This window comes from Ranitomeya variabilis, chromosome 5, assembly GCF_051348905.1.
Source record: "Ranitomeya variabilis isolate aRanVar5 chromosome 5, aRanVar5.hap1, whole genome shotgun sequence".
NCBI lineage: Eukaryota > Metazoa > Chordata > Amphibia > Anura > Dendrobatidae > Ranitomeya > Ranitomeya variabilis.
Window position 1 is genome coordinate 582,411,991 of NC_135236.1, and position 21,847 is coordinate 582,433,837.

The 21,847-nt window shown below is 44.7% G+C and overlaps 1 protein-coding gene across 1 annotated transcript in view; it reads left to right on the plus strand.

Annotated features, from left to right (window-relative positions):
* Positions 1–21,847, plus strand: part of LCP2 (lymphocyte cytosolic protein 2) — a 1,300,494-nt gene that overhangs the window by 384,369 nt on the left and 894,278 nt on the right. Inside the window, exons 8-9 of the mRNA XM_077265986.1 lie at positions 9,565–9,653; positions 21,309–21,369. Coding sequence (XP_077122101.1) covers positions 9,565–9,653; positions 21,309–21,369 — 150 coding nt within the window. The remainder of the gene's footprint in view (positions 1–9,564; positions 9,654–21,308; positions 21,370–21,847) is intronic.

Here is a 21,847-nt window from a genome sequence, read left to right on the forward strand (position 1 = left end):
TCTTGTCCTCAGTTGCCACGTAGTAGCCGTCCAGCTCTACGACCTCTCCCACTTCTCCATATTGTCTTCCTTTGGCGGCTTCTTTGGCTGCCATATCGGCCATGTTGTTGCCCCGTGCCTCTACTGTGTTCAGTTTTCCATGCTCTTTGACTTTCAGTACTGCCACCATTTTTGGAAGTTGAAGTGCGCTCAGCAGGTCCTTAATGGCTCCATGATGCTTCACGGTTGTTCCGCTTGCTGTGATGAAGTCTCTTGCAGCCCAGATGGGTCCAAAGTCGTGTGCTATGCCATGCGAATACCTTGAATCGGTGTATATGTTCGCAGTCTTGCCCTCTGCAATCTGGAAGGCGTTTGTCAGCGCTATCAGTTCTGCTTCCTGGGCTGACAGGCTAGGCGGCAGACTTCTGGACCACAGGATTTCTTGATTGCTGGTCACTGCACATCCCGAGTGGAATCTTCCTTCATCATGTGCAAATCTGGAGCCGTCTACATAGAGGATCAACTCTGGGTTGGTCAGTGGCTCTTCTGCCACATTGGGTAGTCCTGCTGTTTCCTGTTGCATGATGCTGAAGCAATCACGGTCATCTGTCCGGAGCAAATCCAGATCCTTGTGGAAGGTATCGTGCAGATTTTTATCTGAGGGGTCCATATCCGTATCCCCCCTTGGGAGTGGGAGTAAAGTGGCCAGATTGAGGACTGTACATCTGGAGATGGTGACATTGTCAGGCCTTAGTAAGGAGCACTGCAGGCGAAGATGTCTTGCGGTGGAGAGGTGTTTCGGCTGGGTTGGGTTGAGAATTGCTGAGATGTCATATGGAGCCAGGATGTCCAGTGGATGTCCAAGAATGATGTTGGCAGTCTTGTCCAGGAGGGCGTGTGCTGCAAATACTGCTCTCATACAGGAGGGGGCTCCCCTTGCAACTGGATCCAGGCGAGCTTGAAAAGTAGCCTAGAGGTCTTTGTCTTCCCCCGTGAGTCTGTGTCAGGACTCCAGTAGCATGGCCTTCTTTCTCCATCAGGTAGAGACGGAATAGCTTCTTGTAGTCAGGTAGACCTAGTGCTGGTGCTGAGACTACAGAGTCTTTTAGCTTCTTGAATGAACTGAAGGCCACATGTGTTAGCAGGAACGGGGTTGCAATAACGCAGTCATACAGAGGTTGCATTAGGACTGAGGCATCAGGGATCCAGGCTCTGCAATATGAAACTAGACCAAGGAAAGCTTGTAGCGCCTTTGGAGTTGTGGGCGAAGCCATCTTCTCCACTGTGGTCTTCCGATCATCTGTCAGGTGTTTCGTCTGGTGAGCAATACAGTTCCCAAGGAATGTAACTCGCTTCAGACACCACTGGACTTTGTTCTTTGAGACCTTGCAGCGCTGTTCCGCTAGGTAGAGTAGGTGAGACACGGAATGTGCTTTACACGTGTCAAAGTCAACTGCACAAAGGAGTAGATCATCCACGTATTGTAGAAGGGTCACTTCTGCATGTTCTGTGATCCAGTTGGCGAGAACTGTGGACATTGCTTTGGTGAATTGTGAGGGGCTGTTCTGGGCCCCCTGGGGCATCACTGCCCATGTGTACTGTGCCCCCTGATGCGTGAAGGCAAACAGGAACTGGTCGTCCGGATGGAGGGGACACTGAAGAAAGCATTAGCCAGGTCGATCACCGTGAACACTGTTGCTGTGGAAGGCACATTTGAGAGCAGGGTGTGCGGATTCGGCACAATTGGAGTTTCAAATATTGTAGCGTCATTCACAGCTCTTAGGTCATGTACCATTCTGAACTTGGCTGGCTCTCCTTTTACAGTTTTTTTTCTTGACAGGGAAGAGCGGGGTATTGCAAGGAGATGGCAGGGGACAACGACCCCTATTTCCAAGAACACCTTCAATTGGTCTGAGAAAGCTTGACTCTGGGCGATGGACAAGGGATACTGGGCCTTACGAGGATATGGAGTGCCTGGCTTGAGTGATACCCGCACCGGGGCAACTTGAAGTTTTCCCACATCTTGGGGTCCCTTACACCATAGACTTTCTGGTACTACGTCCAGTACCTCCTTGGGTTGCTAGAGGTTCCTGTAGGGCCGACAGCATCGCTGACTCTTCCTGGGTCAGAGGTAAAAAAAGGGTCACGGTCCCATCTTCCTGGAACACTATGGTTGCTTTCAGTTTTTGTAGTAGGTCTGCCCCCAGTAGGTTGAGTGGGCAGGTTCTTGACACCACAAACTGGGACAGGATAGAGTGTCCTGGCTGAGTGCACACGCTCAGAGGCTTTGTAAGCTGAGAATGTCTGACTTGATCATCAATGCCTACGCAAGACACAGAGGATTCTGATAGGCAGGTAGGGTCAGGGAGTTCCACATGTCTCATCACACTTCTGGCTGCACCAGTGTCCACAAGAAAAGACTTTACAATTTACAATTTCAGGTTAATTTGGGGGGTTGGTCCTGCTGATGGGGTTTTGCATATCAGGAGTGTGGTGTCTTGCGGACCTGGCTTGCCCCTGTCCTATGGGCGGGGTACTTCACTGCCTACTTCGGGGGTTCTTCGGCCTGCACTCCTGGGCAGGGTAGTGGGTTGCAGGCAGAGAGAAGGAGGCAAAGGGTGTGGTGAAAGAGAAGGAGGAGAGCATGAAGAGTGTTACGAAGAAGGTGGGTGTGATGTAGAAGGAGGAGGAGATGAGGGAGTAGAAGAAGGGGGTGTGGAGTAATGAGAAGGAGGAGGAGAAAGAGGAGAAGTAGGCAGTGCAGAAGACGGAGTAGAGGAGAAAGATGGAGGAGAAAGACAAGGAGAGAATTCCTTCTTCTTTGATGCAGCCTGAGACAGCATCACCAGAGTAAGGGTATGTGCACACGTCAGGATTTTGTGCAGAATTTGTGCAGAATTTTCCTGAGATTTTCCTGAGGAAAATCTGGCACCACTCCCAGGAAATCCTTGTGCGTTTTTTGTGCGTTTTTTGTGCGTTTTTTGTGTGTTTTTTGTGCGTTTTTTAGAACACATAAAGTTGGTTTAAAAAAAAAAACCTCCCATGAGGTCATTTCCTGGTCCAACCCCTCTTCTCCATTTTGCTTCCTTGTTGGATTCAACATGCCGCACCATCGTCTTACTCCACAACAGAACCGGCTACTGTTGCATACGGCACTGCTTTTGCTGCACCACCACAGCGAGCAGGTAGGATAATGTCATTAGATGTGAACACTTTGCGTATTAGGCTGGTTTCACACTGTGTACAACAGCCCGTTCAACACATACGTTTACGGGCTGCTGTAACGCAAGTGCTGACTTTGGCACATCGCTGGCGCCGATAGAGCATCTGCTAGCTCTATCAGCGCTAGCAGTGACAGACACGGCAACGCTGCAGTCCGAGTCTCGGGGTCCGACCGTCACTCAAATGACGGCACATGGCTTGCGATGCGTCCGACATAGGAGTCAATGACGGCGCTAGCAGACTACGTTTCATCGCGTTACGCAGCGGTGTAACGTATCACGTATTTCAGTGCCACGTATTTCAGTGCCACGTATTTCAGTGCCACGTATTTCAGTGCCACGTATCACGTATTTCAGTGCCACGTATTTCAGTGCCACGTATCACGTATTTCAGTGCCACGTATTTCAGTGCCACGTATCACGTATTTAAGTGCCACGTATTTCAGTGCCACGTATCACGTATTTCAGTGCCATGTATTTCAGTGCCACGTATCAGGTATTTCAGTGCCACGTATTTAAGTGCCACGTATCACGTATTTCAGTGTCACGTATTTCAGTGCCACGTATCACGTATTTCAGTGCCACGTATTTAAGTGCCACGTATCACGTATTTCAGTGTCACGTATTTCAGTGCCACGTATCACGTATTTCAGTGCCACGTATTTAAGTGCCACGTATCACGTATTTCAGTGCCACGTATTTCAGTGCCACGTATTTCAGTGCCACGTATCACGTATTTAAGTGCCACGTATTTCAGTGCCACGTATCACGTATTTCAGTGCCATGTATTTCAGTGCCACGTATCACGTATTTCAGTGCCACGTATTTAAGTGCCACGTAATGTGAACGTAGCCTAACATACAGTAAACCATGTAATTTTTTTGGAGGGGGACATATTTGGGCGCTAAAGCTATTAAAGGGTTAAATCACAGGAAAAAATGGCGTGGGCTCCCGCGCAATTTTCTCCACCAGAATGGTAAAGCCAGTGACTGAGGGCAGATATTAATAGCCAGGAGAGGGTCCATGGTTATTGGCCCCCCCGTGGCTACAAACATCTGCCCCCAGCCACCCCAGAAAAGGCACATCTGGAAGATGCGCCTATTCTGGCACTTGGCCACTCTCTTCCCACTCCCTGTAGCGGTGGGATATGGGGTAATGAAGGGTTAATGCCACCTTGCTATTGGAAGGTGACATTAAGCCAGATTAATAATGGAGAGGCGTCAATTATGTCACCTATCCATTATTAATCCAATTGTTGGAAAGGGTTAAAAAACACACACACACACATGATTTCAAAATTTTAATGAAATGAAGACACCCAGTTTTTGACCACATTTTATTAAACTGGTAATCCAAGGGTAATAATGTATCGGCGGCCGCGGTTTAGAGCAGCCGCATGTTATGCGGCTGCTCTAAACTCAAGATCCTCGTGGGACACTCGTTTAATTGGATGCTGCGGAGGGTAGGTATACATTGTGGTTTGTTTTTTTACTTTTTTTCTGACGAGGGATTCGTGGAATTGGGCGTTTAGGTGAGTATGGGTTTGTTTTTTTTTATTTATTTTAGGTGGCGATCGGCGGGGACAGGTATTTATAATTTATTTCCACAGGTAACCACTGGCCACCAATGAAAATGAATTTAATGGACTATTAAAAATAGGGACACGACAGGGGGATAATTTAATTTAGTGATTTTTACCACTGGCCACCAATGTAAACACTGGCCACCATTGTTTTTAATAAGGGGACATTTTGTGGGGGAAATTTGGTTACATTTTACTAGGAAATTTAGGATGAAGGGGCCACAACAACATTTCGGGGACGTACATAACAGCAGGGACAGTTCGATGGGAAATACTGCTCCCATCGAGCTGAGCCTGCTGCAACGACTTGGAGGGAACAGACAAAGGCCGATGGGTGTAGTCTCATCGGCCGATGTCCGAACACACGCGCACACACATATATACACAGACACACACACATATATACACAGACACACACACACTCTTACCACACTTATCATCTGCACCACATCCAGGCTCATACGGTCGTAGCACTCCATGCCGGCAGCTATAAGCAGGAAGACGGGAATGTGGGAGTTTCCGCTTCCTGGATTTTATGGGATATGCATGCATGGCATGATGGGATGGCCATTATGGGATGGACATTGTGTTGTCACTTCCTGTTTTGCCGCGAAAATAACGCTAGAAATCCGCATTTTTTTATATGTTTGCGGATTTCTAGCGTTTCAATGCAAGGCTATGTGTGCGGGAAATCGGCGATTCCGCAAAATTAATGAACATGTTGCTTTTTTTTCCGCGAATCGTTTTTTTCGCGGAAAAAAACGCAACGTTTGCACTATTTTTGCGGAATCCATAGAAACGATTAGGAACTATATGTAAGCGTTTTTTTTACGTTTTTATCACGATTTTATAGCGCAAAAAACGCGAAAAAAACGCGAAAAAACCTGAACGTGTGCACATGGCCTAACAGTGCCATCTCCCTGTACCAAGGTTGGGCGGGGCACACCACACACTGAGCAAGTCTCCCTGTACAATGGATTCTGTTGGGAGCAGACTGTAAATACCCAATATTTTTCATCCCCATATGGGGTAGGTGCTGATGGTTTGACACCTTTCCCCACTTTGTACACATAAAAATCTTTTCCTGACTCTTTCACATATCGTTCAGTGCTTCCCAATCAATGTAAGTCTGTAGCCACTTTATACCATGCTATTGCAGCAGACAGCAAATTAGCATCAACTAGCTTTCCTTTCTTCCTTTTCAGAACATCATGCCACTCTGCAGCTCGAAGCCTGCCTCCCTGGTGGATTTCATATACTTTCATGAGCTGCCTGTAATTCTTCACATATTTAACACCTTCGTGTTCTGCCACTATCTGGGGGGCCGTTTTCTCATCAGGAAGCAAAAGGCTCTCCTGTTGCTTGGCCACTTTATTTCCCATTGCAAAAAGAAAAAGAAAAAACACAACAAAAAAGACCTCAAGGAGGTGAGTATATAAAAACACGAAGAATAAAAGGAAAAGGGCACTTTCAAAAAATTTATGTAAGAAGTTGAAATCAAAACAAAAGAGAACCATCAGAAACTCAGTACATGATCCAAAACCCAGGATCTTTACACAAAAGGAAAAACCTTTTTAAACAAAAAAAAGGTAAAGAGGCAGAAGAGAATAACTTTGGAAAACTTTGGAAAAACTAAATAATAATAAAAAAAAACTACTTTAAAATAATAAAAAAACTAGAAGGAAAACCTTCAAATGACTAAAGAGTAAAGGAGAAAAAAAGCAGCTATATTTCTCCTTTCCCTTCTCTCTGCTCTCATCGCAGTCAGAGACACACACTTCCCCTTTTCTTATGCTATTGTATCCAATGTCACTAAAATCACGTATCTGAAAACACGTATGTCGCAGCAAAAATGATAGATACTATTTAGTTTCACTTCTTCTTCAAATAAATGCTATACCATAGCCAGATTGTAAAAGAAAAAGAAAAAAAAAAAACAGATGTGACAGTGTGATTTACAATGCATATATCTCTCCTAACAGCGTGGAGGAGGGGAAGCTAAAAAAAAAAAAAAAAAAACTTTCCTTAACAATTGTATGCACTTAAGCAACAATACGTGACATTAACAAAAAAATACACGTCCGGGAGAATCGATACACTCTTTATTATTCTGTGACACATGCAGGCCGTTCTGGGAACAGACAACTATCAATCGCACTGGGCACACATATGCCGGGAAATCTACCACCCTCCGCTCCGGTCGTCCTGACTGGCCGCCCGCTACGGGAATCTGTGGCAGCCCTCTAAGCTATCACTATCCGAGCCTGGAACATGGAACTGCCTGTCCCGGGACCACCTGTCCCTCCTGTTGCACGGGAATCTGTGATAGCTTATTCAGCGATTTGACCTCCTGCCGTCTGTTACCCAGCAACCACAAACAGTCACTGTTCCTTCCTTCTCCCGGATCTTACACAATCACAGAACACATACACGGCACACAGCAGACACCTCGACTTATATCCCAGGGTTTGGATACAGGCATGGACTTTTTACACTACCTGGGAATGCGGTGGTGACCACACCTGACCGGCTAAAGGTATAGACCCGGACTGGGCACAGGGGACATTCAGGTAAGATGACAGAATTTTCCTACCTTACTCTGATGGAGCTGCAGTCTCCGTCCCGTGAGCCAAGGCAGCGGCCAGCACCCTCATCCTTCCAGTCAGCAAGGTCCCCTCTGCGATATCTTCGTCTAGCCCCACGTTGGGCGCCACCTGATATGGAAATTTGGTTTGGGATGAATCTATCCCAGTGTGTGTGCTGCGGCCATTCCCAATTATCAGATCAGAAATGTTGAGCGCTCAAGAATGACTCTGACACAAAGTGACAGTTTAACATTCCATCCCAATCCCTGGTTTATTCCTTGATACATAGTTTTATAAATGCGTATAAAAGGGGGGGTGGTTAGTAAATTAACATACAATTTAGCTATTATTTCATTGGCTGACTGAGTACATAATGTATTTAACTGAGTACATGACATATTCTAACTATGGTCTACCTAGCAACAAGCTGATTTAGCACTCTTGGAAATAGCTGTCACCCTTATCCTGCTATTCAGCAACATTCTTAGACATTAGTTTCAGAACATCTGGTCTAACTTCCCGTTTTCTGGTGTTTGAGACATAGTGGAAAGTACCGAGGACCATCTGGCCTAGTTCATGTGATTAAGTTGAGCAAGGCTCGTTAAAGGGTTGACATTGACTTGTAGGATTGCTACCTTCCAATAGGTGGCACTAGAGTTCTAGTTCTCTTCCTCTCTGAAGAGACAATTTGCATAATTAGCATATTGCCTAGAGGAGCATTGTGGCTTTAAGTCTCGTCATCTCAGCATGCTTAGAATGTCTATCTCCACAAGGAGTAACAATGCTTCTTGGATATCATTCGGACGCCTCTCACACAGCCAAACCAGATATCCACTTTGCACTTATGACGGGCAGTACCCTGAAACAGTGTCTGCAAATTGAGATTCTGGTTTGGCTATTATCCTAAGTGAAGTGACAAGGCTTGTTAAAGGGTTGACATAGACTTGTAGTTTTGCTACCTTCCAATAGGTGGCACTAGAGTTCTAGTTCTCTTCCTCTCTGAAGAGACAAATTGCATAATTAACATATTTCCCAGAGGAGCATTGCTGCTTTAAGTCCCCTCATCTCGGCATGCTTAGCATGTCAATCTCCGCAAGGAGAAACAATACTTCTTGGATTACAATTAAAGATGCACATATGATTAGAACAAGTATACCAAAGTGCACATGTGTGTTGCCACAGCTCCCAGGTAACACAGCTATGCACATTTCACAATTGTTTTTTACTCTGCTTTACTACTGCGGTAGTTTCCCCCTTGGTATTGTGGTTTATTGATAATTGGGTATAGTCTCTCACACATATGCACTTTAGTTTACTTGTTCTTATCATATCTGCATCTTTAATTGTAACTACCACTACTTGTCTTTTCCTGTTGGATGCGGTGTCCCCTTGTTCTCTGAACAGACACTGTCTTCATATGCAATCCTTTGTTTATGCACTATTTTAGATTGTTTTAATCATCTTTAATAAACGTAATGTTTTACATTATGATTTCCTGTGCATTTCTCCTTTGTATGTTGTAGTCTTGCTCTTTTTTGCATTATAACCTCTACCTACTGTAGCATCATTATTTTGAGACAGTGTCACTTGACTGTTTTTGTTTTTACTGTCTGTTTAGCTTGCTGATATGTTCTTAGAATTTTACACAAGCAAATCCACAACGTGTGCACAAACCTAAGACTGGGATCTAACAATTTTCAAGGTTTGTTAAAGGGTTAATAATGACTTGTAGGATTGCTACTTCCAGTAGGTGGCACTAAAGTTCAAGTCCTCTTCCTGTCTGAAGAGACAATTTACATATTTAATTTCCTAGAGGATCATGCAAGGTGTTTAAGTCTCCTCACTCTCCACAAGGAGAAACCTTAACCCTTAGATGGACAGAAAAGAGTTAAGACTTTGGGAAGACGGAAATAAAAAATGAAAATGCAGAAATGGAAATTGGCTCAGTTGTGAAAGGGTTGATATCAGTTCCTACGTTACATAAAATCCTAAAGTAAGTCTGCACTGCAAGGGTCCAGAAAAACTGCAACCAGCAGTGGACATCAGATGTCATATGCATAGACTTCTATAAGAGAACAGTGTGTAATGGCAGAGAAAACAATTTGCAATTATGAAAATATTCAGTAGTTTTTAATCATGTATTATTTTGGTATCTTTCTGCTTATATATAATCACAATAAATTCTCTGGTATTTCAGACAGGCCAGTCCAAAATAGTTCTGTTCAATATCCTCCAAATCCTCCTATTCGGACTGGAGTTTCTGCTTGTACATCAAGAGGCAACACTGTAAGTTAATTTTGATAATTTATAGAAATATGGAATATTGGTCAAATATGTAAAATGTTCTTTAACTGTGGCTGATTTAAAAAAAAAAATCAAATAGAGAGTTTGTATTTATACATCCTAACTGCTTTCAATACAACAATAGTCCTTTAAGTAACTTTATACTAGTATATTAGATAATTTAATATGAATGTACTGGCCTGGCTTATTTTTCTGCAATCAGTCTATTCTACCTGCATCCCTCAAAGGAACATTGAGAGAAGCTGTAGAAAGCATTCTAGCCAATATGCCATAACAATTATAAGAATCGCTTATTTTCAGAATTACCACTTCTCCAGCAGGCAAACAGTAGGATCCTAGAAAGTGTGCACACTGTTAGGTGTCATTCACATGTCCTGATATTTCCAGTACTGGAAAAACAGTAGTCGAGATATCCGTGTCCGTGTGTCCATTTGTTTCATATGTGTGGCATATATGTGGCAACCATAATCTGTGCGTCATTTGCTCAACTGCATCAGCGGTGGCCTGTGGCGACCGCTCACACTCAATAGCCGGGGAAGAATCAATCTCTGCAGTGAAAGCGGGCCTCACAATGTACTGCGATGATCTCACTGAGGTCAGCGTAGTACACCATGAGTTCCGCTCTCGCTGCAGTGAGTCATTCTCCCCTGCTCTTCATCATGAGCGGTCACCTCAGGCCTCCACTGATGCTGATGAGCAAATGTAACACAGATGGATTATGGCGTGGGACAATATGTATTCTTTCAAGTTCGGACAGGTGAGGGATATTGTTGTTTTTTATTTTTGCTCATTTACAGGAGACAATTGCTTCAGGGGATTTGGCGTTAAGGTGAATATAATGTGATGTTTTATTTTATTCTTAATTTCACACTCGATGTAGACAGCGGGTGCTGAATACAACTCTCAACATTGTCTCCTGCTCTCGCTGATCTCAGTGCAAGCAGGGGACAAACATGTAAGCCACCTTCACCTCCCGGCGCCGGAGATAAGTGAGAAGAGTACCGCTGATTCCCAGAGCCCAGTACGTGTCACACTGATGACACATGGTTGTCATCAATGTGTCATCAGTGTGCACGTGTACATGACATTCGGCGGCCCATGCTGCTGCTAAAAAATGGACATGTCAGTGTGTTTTGCTCATGGACACTTGGTCCATGGAAACACAGTGACTGCAGTATGTTTGAAAACCGTCACCACCCGTACCAGAGACACTGACATATGAAGGTGGCCTTAGGGTTTGTTAAAGGGAAGGTGCCGCAATTTTTGTTTTTTGCATTAAAAATGATTGTTTATATAAACAATTATTTATAATACATTTTTTTTTTCTTTTTTATTATTAATTATTTGTGCAGCCACTGGGCACCGCCATTTGGATTTGCAGGAATGTAAGAGCCCCAGCATGACACTTACACTCTGCAAATATGGCTGCCCTGGGCATAGGAGACAGCGGTCAGACGCTGACCCTATACTTTGTATTACAGTAAGTTGCTCCCTGTTGTGATCTGGGCATGCCCCCTGGGCTGTCCACATCACAGCAGAGGGAGGAGGTCAGCGCCATCTTTCTGGAGCAGTGTATCTGTGAGCTCCACTTGAGCGCTGTGCTGTTGGAGGGGCAGCTCGATCTGCCACCCCTATGCTGCCTGCTATCTCTAGAGAGGATAAAGTCTGCGGTCTTATGTCCTTAATATAAGCTGCAAAGGTAACACAAAAACGGGGGGGGGGGAGGCTCTGTGCTGCTCCTGTCCTGCCTCTCACTGCTGCTGTTGATCAGGACATTAAACTGTGGTGTATCTATTCCTATACTGTGTGATACTGACTGCTGACCCATGTATCTAATCCTATACTGTGTGATACTGTGCTGACCCTTGTATCTAATCCTATACTGTGTGATACTGTGCTGAGCATGTATCTAATCCTATACTGTGTGATACTGTCTGCTGATCCGTGTATCTAATCCTATACTGTGTGATACTGTGCTGAGCCATGTATCTAATACTATACTGTGTGATACTGTCTGCAGACCCGTGTATCTAATCCTATACTGTGTGATACTGTCTGCTGACCCGTGTATCTAATCCTATACTGTGTGATACTGTGCTGAGCCATGTATCTAATCCTATACTGTGTTATACTGTCTGCTGACCTGTGTATCTAATCCTATATTGTGTGTTACTGTCTGCTGACCCATGTATCTAATCCTATACTGTATGATACTGTGCTGAGCCGTGTATCTATTCCTATACTGCGATACTGTCTGCTGACCTGTGTATCTAATCCTATACAGTGTGATACTGTCTGCTGACCCATGTATCTAATCCTATACTGTATGATACTGTGCTGAGCCGTGTATCTATTCCTATACTGCGATACTGTCTGCTGACCTGTGTATCTAATCCTATACAGTGTGATACTGTCTGCTGACCCATGTATCTAATCCTATACTGTGTGATACTGTCTGCTGACCCGGGTATCTATTCCTATACTGTGTGATACTGTCTGCTGACCCGTGTATCTAATCCTATACTGTGTGATACTGTCTGCTTACCCGTGTATCTAATCCTATACTGTGTGATACTGTGCTGACCCATGTATCTAATCCTCTCCTGTGTGTGTCACGGGAAGCCTAGGTAGGCAAGAGCTAATAACCCAGGCCCCTGCGATTTCCCTTAACTCTGGGAAACCCTGACTGACCCTCTCCCAGAGTTTACACTGATGGTGTGCCTGTCTGGGCCTCCACCCTCACCCTGTCTCCTGTTTCAACCCTAGGCTGAAACCACCACCCACCACCCAGTGAAGAGACCACACACCAATACCCACAGTTAGCACAGACAAGGATAACGGAAAATATGCACCACGCCGCAGTCACACAGGAATACACTATAAGTGCACAGGGCAAAACAAATACAAATAAGGAAGGAGAAAATATGACAATGGGAAATACACCACCAGATATGATTCTCCTTCTCCTAGACCACCACTCCAGACCGAGATAACCAAGCACAAGACAGAAGCTATAATCGGCGACGCCCAATGTTCAGAAGAACTATTTAAAGGCAGTGGGCGTGACCCAGCTTCCAATCCGAGCACCAGCTAAATTAACCCCGGACCAGCTAGATAAAATCTAGCCTACACCACTGAGCGCATAGTGGAAAAAAGCAGAATTACCGCTGTCTGTCGAACGACCCTAGTATGAACAGCATCCGACATGACAGTATCCCGCCTTCTACGAGGGACCCCAGGGCCCTCACGACTTATAGGACCCGGCTTGTCCGGATGGCGGCGGTGAAACATAATGACCAGCCGATCCGCATGAATGTCCGAGGCTGGTACCCAAGACCTCTCCTCAGGCCCATAACCACGCCAGTGTACCAAGTACTGTAAAGTGCGGCGCACTACACGAGAGTCAACCACGTTGGAGACTTCAAATTCGAAATTACCATCCACCAAGACTGGAGGAGGCATCGGCGCCGTGTCCACAGAACCCACCATCTTTATTAGCAACGATCTGTTGCTAATAAAGCTCCAATCTGTACGCTACTGGGTTAATGATGGCGGCAACCCTAAATGGACCAATAAACCTAGGACCCAATTTAAGGGATGGTATTTTGAGTCTTATGTTTTTTGTGGACAACCACACCCAGTCATCCACACTCAGGTCCGGACCTGGCACACGCCTACTGTCAGCCACACGTTTGTACCTAGCACCCACGCTCAACAGGTGCTGTTTAACTCTCCTCCAGACAGATGACAGTTGTGCTCCTAACTGGTCTTCCTCCGGGACGCCGGAAGAACCCCCTGACTCAAAGTACAAAATTGAGGATGTAGCCCGTAAACACAAAAAAACGGAGACTCCCCAGAAGACTCCTGGCGGTGATTATTGATGGCAAACTCAGCCAAAGGAAGGAACGTCGACCACTCCTCCTGGTTATCAGAAACAAAGCAGCATAAGTACTGCTCCAAATTTTGGTTCATACGCTCGGTCTGACCATTTGACTGAGGATGAAACGCAGAAGAATGCGACAAATTGATCCCCAGCCGTGAGAAAAAGGCTTTCCAAAATTTTGCCACAAACTGAGTACCTCTATCAGAAACGATGTCAGACGGAACCCCATGAAGTCTGACCACCTCCTGTACAAATACCTGAGCCAGAGTCTTAGCGTTAGGCAATGAAGGCAAAGACACAAAGTGCGACATTTTTGAGAACCGATCAACAATCCCCAAAATGACCGTGTTCCCAGCTGAGGAGGGCAAGTCAGTGATAAAATCCATGGAGATCTCCGTCCATGGCTTACTAGGTACCTCGAGAGGAAGCAGTGTGCCAACAGGACGGGAAAGGGGCGTCTTAGCCCTAGCACACGTGGTGTAAGCTGACACGTATGAGACCACGTCCTGTCGGATTTTGGGCCACCAAAACTGACGTGACACCAACTCCAAAGTACCCCTGACCCCTGAGTGGCCAGCCAGGACAGCATTATGATGCTCCGCCAAAACCTTTAAGCGGAGATGAAGCGGTACAAACGATTTGTTGATGGGAAGCTCGGATGGTACCTCCTCCTGGGCCTCGGAAATCTCAGCCTCAACCTCGGTTGTAAGAGCCGAAACCACAACACCCTTTTGGAGGATGGGTACTGGATCTTCCCGAGGTTCTCCCCCCGGAAAACACCTGGACAGAGCATCCGCCTTAGTGTTTTTAGACCCAGGTCTGTAAGTAACAACAAAGTTGAACCGCGTGAAAAACAATGCCCAGCGAGCCTGCCTGGGAGATAGACGCTTGGTAGACTCCAAATAAAGCAAATTCTTATAGTCGGTAATAACAGTAACCTGATGAACCGACCCCTCCAAGAAGTGTCGCCATTCCTCAAAGGCCAACTTGATTGCCAACAACTCCCTGTTGCCGATATCGTAGTTACGTTCGGCGGGCGACAGTTTCTTGGAGAAATAGGCGCAAGGACGCAAATCGCTCAAGGATGAACCTTGTGACAGCACCGCCCCCACACCAACCTCAGTCGCATCGACTTCCGCGACAAAAGGTTTCGATAAGTCTGGCTGCACAAGAATGGGGGCCGAAACAAAACTGTTCTTAAGAAATTCAAATGCGTGCACAGCAGCCTCAGGCCAAACGGAGAAATTGGTACTCTTTTTAGTCATGTCAGTTAGCGGTTTAGCAATGATAGAAAAATCTTTGATAAACTTCCTATAGTAGTTAGAAAACCCAAGGAACGGCTGAAGTGCTTTTAGGTTATCAGGCCGTTCCCAACGCAACACCGCTTGCACCTTAGCGGCGTCCATTTTAAACCCAGAAGCAGACACAATATAACCCAAGAAAGGCAACTCCTGAACCGAAAATACACATTTCTCAAGTTTTGCATAGAGCTTATTCTCTCTGAGAAGCTGTAACACCTGCCTGACATGATCTAAATGAGTGTCACGGTCGCATGAATAAATGAGAATGTCATCTAGGTACACAATAACGAATTTCCCCAAAACATGCGAGAACACATCATTAATGAAATGTTGGAACACTGCAGGTGCGTTTGTCAACCCAAATGGCATCACCAAATTTTCAAAATGACCCTCAGGGGTATTAAAAGCCGTCTTCCACTCATCACTTTGACGGACTCTTATGAGGTTGTACGCCCCCCTGAGGTCAAGCTTTAACGCTTGTCTCTCCGGACCGGAGATGTTAAACATCCTTGCTTAGGCAATTTGGCCCCTGGTTTAAACCTGATAGTACAGTCATAGGGGCGATGTGGTGGCAACTCTGAACAACCCTTCTCAGAGAATACATCCACAAAATCCTGAAGTGACTCAGGAACGCTTGAAGTCACAGCAGACACACATGTGGCCAGGCAATTCTCCTGGCAGAATTCGCTCCACTGAATTATGTCCTGAGTTTTCCAGTCAATAACTGGGTTGTGCATAGACAACCATGGAAAACCCAAAACCACCTGTGCAGGAAGATTCCTGAGCACCTTACATGTAACCTGCTCGAAATGTAGAACCCCAATGTGGAGTTTCACCTTAGTCACAAACTCCCTGTGGGAGAGGAGCAGCATTGTTGGTGACCACGCAGATAGGATGAGGCAGTTTTTCGATCCTAAAACCGGCTGTGCGCGCAAACTCCTCATCAATGAGATTTGTGGCAGAACCACTATCCACAAAAACAGTGATTGGCAGCTCTCTGCAAGCGACAATAACTTTGGCAGGGAGCATGCATTGAGAAACCACCATGGAGGATATGCATAAGCTCAGATTGGCCTCCTCCACACCCTCTGAGCTTAGAAGTTTTCCGCCGTTGCGTTTTTCTTAGACAGCAGAGGACAAATGTTAACAAAATGACCAGTTTTACCACAGTAGAAACAGGCTCCCTGCTTCTTGAGCACAGGGGCTCCATGCTTAACATGTGACACCCCTGCGATTTGCATAGGCTCCGTGGGCTCACCTGCAGAAACCTCACGTGAACCTAAACCCTCTCCCATAGACGGCGTCTCTTGCTCCCCCTGACGCAAACGGCGATCAATGCGGACAACAAGACTCATAGCGGAATCTAGAGAAGCAGGAGTCTCGTACATCAGGAGGGCTTTTTTAACCCTTCTAGAAACCCCATGAATAAACTGACTCCGCAGCACGGGATCATTCCACTGTGTGTCGACCGCCCAGTGGCGAAATTCAGAACAGTAATCCTCTGCAACACGCTCCCCCTGGCGAATAGCGCTTATCTTAGATTCTGCTAGAGCCATTCTGTCAGGATCATCGTAAATGTGTGCAAGAGCTGAAAAAAACTCTCCACTGAGTTAAATGCAGCAGAATCAGAAGGCAAAAAAAACGCCCATGCTTGAGGATCCCCGTTTAGTAATGACAACACCAGGCCCACAAGCTGAGCCTCATTACCTGAGGAGATCGGGCGCATACGAAAATATAGTTTGCAAGCTTCACGAAAAGTAACAAATTTACTGCGTTCTCCAGCAAATCTTTCAGGTAAAGGAAACTTAGGCTCAGCAACTCTACCTGTTGCTCCAGCTTGCACATTAGATACTGCTAGTCCCTGTTGCTGCACTGCCCCCCTCAACTCAGTGACCTGTAGGGACAGTGCCTTTAACTGGCGGGTTATGGAAGTCATGGGATCCATGGAATTTAAATAATGTTGACCGATTATAATGTCACAGGAAGCCTAGGTAGGCAAGAGCTAATAACCCAGGCCTCTGCGATTTCCCTTAACTCTGGGAAACCCTGACTGACCCTCTCCCAGAGTTTACACTGATGGTGTGCATGTCTGGGCCTCCACCCTCACCCTGTCTCCTGTTTCAACCCTAGGCTGAAACCACCACCCACCACCCAGTGAAGAGACCACACACCAATACCCACAGTTAGCACAGACAAGGATAATGGAAAATATGCACCACGCCGCAGTCACACAGGAATACACTATAAGTGCACAGGGCAAAACAAATACAAATAAGGAAGGAGAAAATATGACAACGGGAAATACACCAACAGATATGATTCTCCTTCTCCTAGACCACCACTCCAGACCGAGATAACCAAGCACAAGACAGAAGCTATAATCGGCGACGCCCAATGTTCAGAAGAACTATTTAAAGGCAGTGGGCGTGACCCAGCTTCCAATCCGAGCACCAGCTAAATTAACCCCGGACCAGCTAGATAAAATCTAGCCGACGCCACTGAGCGCATAGTGGAAAAAAAGCAGAATTACCGCTGTCTGTCGAACACCCTAGTATGAACAGCGTCCGACATGACAGTGTGATACTGTCTGCTGACCCATGTATCTAATCCTCTCCTGCGTTATACTGACTGCTGAGCCATGTATCTAAACCTTTCCTGTGTGATACTATCTGTTGAGCCGTGCATCTAATCCTCTCCTATGCACTCCTCTCCCCCCTGCATGTCTTTCCCCATTGCGCACACAGCTCAGTGCATGCGATAACAGGAGCTGCGGGGGTCATGCTGTATTATGGCATTGTGTGTGATCTGTATGGTGGTATTATGTTTGATCAGTATTGTGGAATGATGTAAAAGCTATATGACGGTATTATATGAGAACTATATTGTGGGATTATGTGTGATCTATGTGGCACTACTATGTGAGAATTATATGGTGGTTTTATGTGTGATCTACATGGTGGTATTGTGTGTGTGATCTATATGACGGTATTATTTGATTAGTATATGGCGGTATTATGTGTGATGTACAGTATATGGCGGTATTATCTTCAGAAAGGGGACCCATTCTAGGGTGGTTCTTTAGTTACATAGTTACATAGTTAATAAGGTTGAAGGAAGACTTTAAGTCCATCTAGTTCAACCCATAGCCTAACCTAACATGCCCTAACATGTTGATCAGAGGAAGGCAAAAAAAAACCATGTGGCAAAGAGTAAGCTCCACCTTGGGGAAAAAAATTCCTTCCTGACTCCACATACGGCAATCAGACTAGTTCCCTGGATCAACGCCCTATCAAGGAATCTAGTGTGTATACCCTGTAACATTATACCTTTCAAGAAAGGTATCCAGTCCCCTCTTAAATTTAAGTAATTAATCACTCATTACAACATCATACAGCAGAGAGTTCCATAATCTCACTGCTCTTACAGTAAAGAATCCGCGTCTGTTATTATGCTTAAACCTTCTTTCCTCCAGACGTAGAGGATGCCCCCTTGTCCCTGTCACCGGTCTATGATTAAAAAGATCATCAGAAAGATCTTTGTACTGTCCCCTCATATATTTATACATTAACATAAGATCACCCCTTAGCCTTCGTTTTTCCAAACTAAATAGCCCCAAGTGTAATAACTTATCTGGGTATTGCAGACCCCCCAGTCCTCTAATAACCTTGGTCGCTCTTCTCTGCACCCGCTCCAGTTCAGCTATGTCTTTCTTATACACCGGAGACCAGAACTGAGCACAGTATTCTAAGTGTGGTCGAACTAGTGACTTGTATAGAGGTAAAATTATGTTCTCCTCATGAGCATCTATGGCTGAGCACCTGCACGCGGGTCTGGTGTAATAGAGGGGGCAGCATGACCTCCAGTTAGGTGCAGTCAGGGGAGGGCTGGTGAGGCAGCTGAATAGAAGGGTCTCATTTTTATTGTTACTAAATGGCTACATTTGCCCCCAGCCTGCTTTCCAGCATCACCCCGTACTACGCCTGTCGCCTTGCTATATTGTATAATACACCGCCCATAAGCAGACTCTTTAGTATAATGCACTCCTCCATAGGCAGACTCTATATTGTATAATACACCCCCCCATAGGCAGACTCTATACACTCCCTGAAAGAAGTTATGTTGCTTATCCATGTTATGTAAATAAAAGCTTATAAAAAATCCAAAGCAAAGCCCTCTTCAACTGCAGCAGAGCTCCAACAGGCCTGGTCACCTCAAGTCCCTGTGTCAACTAGAACAGCTTGTAGGATTCTGTCTCGAAATGGCCTCCATGGTCGAATCAGTGCCCAGAAGCCAGCACTAAACAAAAGGCAAATAAAAAAACGTGTGGCATTTGCAAAGTCCCACAGCCTGCTAAACTGACGGACGCTGGAAAAGTGGCAGAAGGTGGATTTCTCTGATGAATCTTCATTAGAATTACACCACAGCCACCACAAATACTGCAGGAGACCTACTGGAGCCTGTATGGATCCAAAATACACCCAAAAAACAGTTACATTTGGTGGTGGAAAGATCATGGTCTGGGATTACATTCAGTATGGGGGTGTGCGAAACATTTGCAAGGTGGAAGGCAATATCAATAGCCTAAAATATCAAGAAGTATTAGCTACCTCTTAGGCTATGTGCACACGTTGCGGATTTTGTTGTGGATCCGCAGCGGGTCCGCAGCAGATTTCCATGCATTTACAGTACAATGTAAACCTATGGAGAACGCAATCCGCAGTGCCCATGCTGCGGAAAAAAACACTCGGAAACGCTGCAGGTTACATTCCGCCGCATGTCAATTCTTTGTGCGAATTCCGCAGCGGTTTACACCTGCTCCATAATAGGAATCTGCAGGCGTAAAACCGCAGGAGGAATCCGCACAAAATCCGCATAAAACCGGGGTAAATCAGCAGTAAATCCGCAGGTAAAACACAGTGACTTTTACCTGCGGGTTTCTCAAATCCACTGCGGAAAAATCCGCAGAGCTCAAAACAACGTGTGCACATAGCCTTATATTCCAAATCATAAAAGTGGTCAAATTCTGCAGCAGGATGGTGCTCCATCTCAAACATCCATCTCAACAACAAAGTTCCTCCAGGAAAAAAAGATCAAGGTGCTTAAGGACTGGCCAGCCCAGTCACCAGATATGAACATCATTGAGCATGTTTGGGGTAGGATGAAACAGGAAGCTTGGAAGACAAATCCAAAGAATCTAGATGAACACTGGGAGGCATGTAAGACTGAATTCTTTGCTATTCCTGATGATTTTGTTAATAAATTGTGTGAATCATTGTTGAACCGCATGGATGCAGTCCTTCAAGCTCATGGAAGTCACACAAAATCTTCTATATAATCGTCTAATTCTGTCTGCTTTTCTGTAACGGAAATACCATGTTGCTGATTGGTCGCTCCAGCCGCCCGCGACCAATCAGCGACAGGCGCAGTTCTGTCAGTCACAGTGCCATGTAGTACAGTCACGTTTACTGAATACGTTCTGTCAGTCACAGTGCCATGCACAAATATATTATAGTGTCGATGTACTTCTTTCGTCCGATGATTTATTTAAATACATTTAGATATTCATGTAATGGTTTATATTTTGATCTATTTAATAATTTCGTTCAGTTGTATTAAGTTCTATGAGCAATGAAATTTAATGATAATGTAAATATTTTACATGGAAAATCATTCATTGCATTATTCTTAAATCTTCATAAATAAACTACATATATATTCTAAAACACCCGATGCATTAGAATCGGGCCTCCATCTAGTATTAAATATGACTCTAATAGCACCACAACTTCATTCACCAATGTTATGCAACATATATTTGTATTTTAAGTAAATTATTTGTTTGAATATCACATTACTTTCTGTGGGCGACAAAAGTTTTGTCTTGCCAAAATCTGACCATTCTGTGTCCATTAACTGATCAATATTTCTGCATTGATGCCAATTTATTTTCTTAACCTAAACCACATTTCGCAGGGTTTCAGCTTTCAAAATAATAATTTATACAGCCAATGGATGAATTTAACGTCAGGTTATGAGCTTTTATTTACATAATATGGATAAGCGATATAACTTCTGTCAGGGAGTGTACTGTGATGAAGCCCTGTGATCCATGTGCCAAATGCTAAGGGAGATTTTGCGCCTGAGGGAATTTGGGAATTACCTCAAAGGGGTGCTATAAATAAAAAGGGAAACAATAAGGGCAGAGGAGTATTTCACAAGAACTCAGCTTGTATTTTGATTATGTACTTGCTTATGATTCTGTCCCTAACTTGATGTCTTAGTATTGACCCTGTGTGACTTCTTGCCGGCAGCTTGCACCCCCAGGCAACAGCTAACCATGTGGTCCCAGGGATTTAATTTGCTGATACTACTTTTGTTGTACAATGTAATGTAAAATGTTAAATATTTATGCTTGTGTCATTCATGAATAATAATGTTACTGTTTTTATACAGATTCCTGTAGTCCAGTCTTCTTCAAGTCAAGAAAGTCAAAAATGTACAAAGACATCAAAATGTATGTGGTATCTCGACTACAACAATCATTTAGCTTTTGAGTAGCACCTAGAGCTAAATCTATCTCAAAACAAGATCTTTTTTTATGTTTATTTGGCCTTTAAAGATGTTTACTAAAATGCCTGTTAAGACATTATGATACAGGAAAGATATATATCTTGGTACCGTGTTAGCCAGTAGATAGAAAAATATTTAGAATTGAGAGTCCTCAGTGGTTTGATACCTTTTAATGGCTAACTGAAAAGATGTTAACAAATTGCAAGCTTTCGAGACTACTCAGGTCTCTTCATCAGGCATAGACATATGAGAGATTCATAGTTGCATGGCAATGGAGAGTTGTCTAATAAGTATGGGGCAACGATATATACATATACACATGCTCCAATCCAGGACATGCTAGGGGGCTCAGGATGGCTACTGCAACCCCCTTACAGTAGCGCATTATCCCAAGTTTCTAACAGCCCAAGTAATGGCACCAT